Genomic DNA, 5,582 nt, shown 5'->3' with positions numbered 1-5,582 from the left:
CCCATCTTCCTTCCAAGGAGTGGCTGGTGGATTTGAACTGCCAGCCTTCTGGTTAGCAGTCAAGTGCCTTAGCCACTATGCTACCAGAGCTCCCAGGAAGAGCTTACCGTAAAGTTTAAGGCTAATTTTTACTCCAGTGCGCAAATGTTTTTGGAAAATTTTTTTAACATGTATATATACGTTTCTTTCCTTTTTCCCTAAAAGTAAAGTTAATGGAAATCTAGAATTTTCTATAAAATAGTGTTGTTGTAAACTTCTAATATCTTACTTTTTAGAAGGTGAGTTTTTTTCTTCCCTTTCTCTTCACAAACAATGAAAACACTTTAAATATAAAATGCATTCTTAAAAACTCAGCACAAGCTAGCATGTAAGTAAAGTTTAATCAGTGTGACCATGTCTCATAACTCCAGTATGTAATTTGTGGACAAATCTCTTTTGCTAAGAATCAAAACCACAATGAGATACCACTTCACACCCAGTAGGACAGCTACAACCAGAAAGATAGAAAATACCAAGTTTTGTCAATAATATGGAAAAACTGGAGCCTCATACAACTACTGGTGAAACTGTAAAACAGTACAGCTGCTTGAAAAAATCTGACAGTCCTCAAAAGGTCAAGCATACAGTGATCATATAACCCCACAATTTCACTCCTAAACAGATATCCACTAGAAATGAAAACATGACTACACACAAACTAGTACATGAATGTTCACAGCAACATTATTCATAATAGCCTGTAAGTGGAAACAACCCAATGTTAATCAAGTGACGAATAGATAAATACATTCATATGGTGAAATATTATTTGGCAATTAAAAAGGAATGAAGTACTAACACATGCTACAACATGGATAAACCCTGAAAATCCTATGCTAAGTGAAAGAAGTCACAGAAGATTCCCATTGATATGAAATGTCCAGAATAGGCAAATCTCTAGGCAGAAAACAGAGTAGTGATTGCCTAGGTACAGGGGGGATGAGGGGAATAGAATATGATTGCTAATGGATTTCTTTTAATGAGGACAAAAATTAGATTGTGATGATGGGTGTACATCCCTGTGAATATACTAAAAAACAATGAATTTTACACTTGAAATGGGTGAATTGAATGGTATGTGAATTATATTTAAAAAGCTGCTAAAAGAAACCCTGGTGGCTTGAACCCACCAGTGGATACATAGGGGAAAAGACCTGGCCATCTGCTTCTACAAAGATTACAGCCTAGGAAACCCCATGAGGCAGTTCTACTCTGTCCTATACGATAGCTAGGAGTTGGAATCAACTCAGTGGTTCACAACAACCACAAAGCTGCTAAAAAAAAAAAAAAAAGTTAGGTACAGATTTCTAATTATTTACTACTTTTATCCTCTCTGAAAACACTTTAACCTGAAGTAGAAATATTACTTAAAATGTTAATTCCACAATTACTCTAGTTTTATAGATGTATTAGACTAATGTTTACATTTTATTTTGGAATTCAGTACTTACAGACACTGTTAGGGAATCTTGTATATCTTTATGACTCACTAGCTGAACATTTCCATCTTCATAATAATGAACCTAAAAGAGAAAGAATTTACAGGAACCACTTTAGGAAAATAACCAAGATCCTTCAATCTTCAATGCAGATGACTTCAATTTCAGCTCTAGCTTGGACTTCCTTTTCAGCTGAGCTCTAGACCCTTGAAACTCAAAACAATTCTTCCTACCCTTAGTCTAGTAAGGAGACTAGTTAGGAGGTCCTGCAATTTATTCAGGCAAGACCTGAAGTGACCTGACTATTGGACATCTCCACCTCATGGAAAGTCCACAGGTCCCTAAACTCAAGATGTCCAAAAGTAAAATCCAATATTCCCTCCCAAACGCTGTTCTTATTTTTGGTCTATTTCTATCAACCATTTAATTCCACAAGTTCAAAGACATGAATTCATTCAACAAACATTAATTGAGTGATTATTATAAATGCCTGCTATTACAAAGGTTTCAAAGACACAGTCCCTGATTTTATATTTCAACACAACATACTAAGAGATACGTAGAACATAAATTAGCAATATTCTAGACTCTCTGAGGGTTTAAAAAATATTTTAGAAAAGCGGCAACACTGCTTGGGTTTAGCAAAACAAGTAGGACAGTAATTAAAATCAAGGAAGATAAAGCATATTAAGCTTAAGGGACAACATATTTTAAAAAGGACTGCATTCATAGTTGAAATGTATGTGAGGTGCGGGGAGAGAAAGGGACAGCTGGAGAAATACATAGGTAGGTGTGCTAGTTGTGTGTCACACCTTGGCTGGGCCTGGTTTTGAGTGGCTGGGCAGCTGGATGTAGTTATTCTCCATGATGAGACTGGTAATCAACTCCATGGTGGAATCCACTGGAGCAGCTGAGTAGCTGCCTTAGGGATGTGGGCTGCGTCCAGTATACAGGAAGCAGCTTTGAGAAAGGTCTCTCACTTTTTGGCATGCTTGGACCCTATATGTAGCTGAGTCTTCATCTCAGTGGCCTGCCATATTGCCTACCAATCTTGAGAATGTTTATGAACTTGAACTAGGGGCCTGCTATGTTGCTTGCTATATTAGGACTGTGCCATTTCACTTCTTGATCTTGGGTTTACCAGCCTCAGGAACCAGCAGCTGTCTGAGTTAAGAAAAGCCTCCAGCTTCAGTGCACCAGGAGCAAGAGGCAGAGGTAAAACCCACGGTTAAGGGGCCTTCACCCAGCCCCTGGACCTTGGCACTTTGAACGTGGACTTCTAGCCTCCTAAACTTTAAAAGAATAAATCCCTGTTTGTCCAAGCCATTCACCTGTGGTATTCCTGCTAGAGTAGGATAAAGAATCAAACAGCAGGGGACAGTCAACTTTGGCTCTTGTATATCATGCACATGTGTCTGGACTATCTTGTAGGTGATTGGTACCATTAAATGGTCTTAAGTAAGCAAGTTACAAATCCAGATTTAAATTAAAAAAAAAAAAAAAAAAATTCTGATGACAATGTGATAAATGGACTAGAGGATAGCAAAGGTTCCAGAAATTCAACAAAATAGTATTAATTATATGATAGGCACCATGCTATGTAGAAGCTCTGGTAGTGTAGCGCCAAGGGCATGACTGCTAACCAGAAGGCTGGTAGTTCAAACCTACTGGCCACTCCTCAGAAGGAAGGTTGGGCAATCTACTTCTGTAGTGATACCACCTCGGAAACCCAAGGAGGGGTCGCTTTGAGTCAGGTCTTACTTGACGGCACCTAACAACATGCTAAATGCTGGAGACAGAACTGTGAACCAGACAATTCCTGCTCTCATCAAGCTTTGTTCCAACAGATGTGCCATTTTAGAAATTGCTATAATCATCCAGGTGAGCAATAATGAGGTCTAAACAAAGGACGGAATGATTTCAACCATAATGGCTATCTCTCAGCAAGCACTTTGTGTCTGCCTCTCTTCTAATAACTTTGCTCATATTAACAAATTACTCTTCAAACAATCATAAGAGCTTGTTATTGTTGTTTTCTTTTTTTTAACTGAGGAAATAAGCAGAAAGAGCTTAAATGACTTCTTGATGTTACACAACTAGTAACTGGCAGAGTTGGGATTCAAACTCAGGAAGTCTAATGACAAAATAATCCATGTGCTTAACCTGAAATCTCTAGTATCTACGGGACAATCACCAAAACATGGAAGTAATGAGACCTAAGACTAAAAATGTATACTGGAGTCAGATTACAGAGCAGCAGTGTTTGATTCATCTCTATCCCTTCACAGCTCTTAGCACTCAACACCCTTTGTGATGGTTGTGGTAGTTATGTTTGTGTGTCAACTTGGCTGGGCCTGGTTGAGTGGCCGGGCAGCTAGTGGTAGTTACTCCCCATAATGAGACTGGCAATCAACTCTGTGGTGGAATCTACTACAAGCAGCTGAGTACCTGCTTTTGGGTATGTGGTCTGCTTCCCATATATAAGCACGAGCTTTGGGAATGGTCTCTAGCCTATGGCACGCTTGGACCCTGCATGTAGCCGTGTAGTTGCTCAGCAGCCTGCTATGCCCTGCCGACCTTGGGACTTAACAATGGACTTAAATTAAGGGCCTGCCATGTGGTTTGGTAACATCGGGACTGTGCCATTTTAATTGTCAACCTTGGGGCTTCTCAGCCTCAGCAGCCAGCAGCTGTCTGAGTGAAGAAACTCCTCTAGTTTCAGTGGGCCAGGGGTAGGAGGCATAGCTGGACCCCAAGACTGAGGGGCTTTCATCCAGCCCCTAGAGCCTGGCACTTTGAACTTGGACTTAAAGCCTCCAAACTGTAAGAATAAACTCCTGTTTGTTAAGGCCATCCCATTTTGTGGTATATTCTTGTTAGAGTGGCACTAGGTAACCAGAACATTGGTCAATAAATGTACTAAATAAATACATTTATTTATTAACTTAATAATAAATGTATTGAATAAGTGAATCATGATAGAAAAAGATTAGTCAATATTTTCCTTTAACTTATTTAGAAATACTTGATTATAGCTATCAAATATTCTTCTCTTTTAACAATGAGGTTACATGAAATTGAATTCTAGTGGGTTTCATGTAAAAACCAAATGAGTAAAGATGATACTAAAAATGTAGTAATAAAAACATATTAATATGCACACGTATTTAAATATATATTTGCTCATCTAAACATGTACACACATTAATATTATACATCAGCCAACTCAGAGGACAGAACAGCACAATTCAAACTCAGAAGATGCTTGGATGAACAAATTGTTTGAAGAGCAGATCAAATGGCAGCATCTAATTTTAGCTGTGTTTTTAGAATCTGTCAGCTATCCTTGCAGATTTCTGATTACTAGGCAATGAACTGCAAGGTTATTTAAAAGATGAAATTAGGATTACTTGTTATTCCCATTACCCCGTAACAAAGATCTGGAAATGAAATTGCTATGCTGTACAATGAAATTCGCAACTTATGAATTAGTTATTTCTCTGTTCATAACCATCAAGAGATCAGTAAACAAATACTTTATTTCATACCTGAATTTTCAAGATACCAACCACTTGAGTGGTGGAAGGAGTGATTGTAAACTTCCACTCTGATCTCCAACGACCATTCCTTAAAAATAAAAACAGCAGCTGTAAATAAGGTAGGAAAATAATTTGAATAAATTTTAAGTTTCAGATTTAAATGTAATGCTATAGTATGAGAGTACAGAGGGGATGGATGCTAGGCATTGATTTTCTAATTAATGGAAATACTCAAAAGAATCAAAAGTTCAGTTTTGTTATGAGCTAAGTTTAATTTTCACCCCATTGCTAAGAAAATAAGCTAAATAAGGATCCAATTTCAAAATTCCAAAGTTAGCGCTTAAAATAACAGTTGAAAATGAAATCATGTAAGCTACTTTCTAGGAGAAAGAGTTTAAGTTACTTCTTTAACAGAATTACTTAATCTTTACTTCAGCCCTGTTAGGTCATCGTCAATGAAACCACTGGAACTGACCCAAATTATCAAGTCATGGGTAAACCGGAATTCTAACCAGAATGGGAAAAATTATGGGTGGGAGACCTGATAGAAACATAATCTCCCTCT

The 5,582-nt window shown here is 37.8% G+C and overlaps 1 protein-coding gene across 1 annotated transcript in view; it reads right to left on the bottom strand.

Annotated features, from left to right (window-relative positions):
* CAPZA2 (capping actin protein of muscle Z-line subunit alpha 2) overlaps nt 1-5,582 on the bottom strand; it is a 72,137-nt gene that overhangs the window by 1,836 nt on the left and 64,719 nt on the right. Inside the window, 2 exon segments of the mRNA XM_042782769.1 lie at nt 1,491-1,562; nt 5,027-5,105. Coding sequence (XP_042638703.1) covers nt 1,491-1,562; nt 5,027-5,105 — 151 coding nt within the window.

This window comes from Orycteropus afer, unplaced genomic scaffold (genome assembly GCF_000298275.1).
Source record: "Orycteropus afer afer isolate SDZICR_OR568_19922 unplaced genomic scaffold, OryAfe1.0 scaffold00462, whole genome shotgun sequence".
NCBI classification, from domain to species: Eukaryota; Metazoa; Chordata; class Mammalia; order Tubulidentata; family Orycteropodidae; genus Orycteropus; species Orycteropus afer.
Note: the sequence above shows the minus strand (reverse complement) of the source record. Positions and strands in the feature narration are given on the sequence as shown.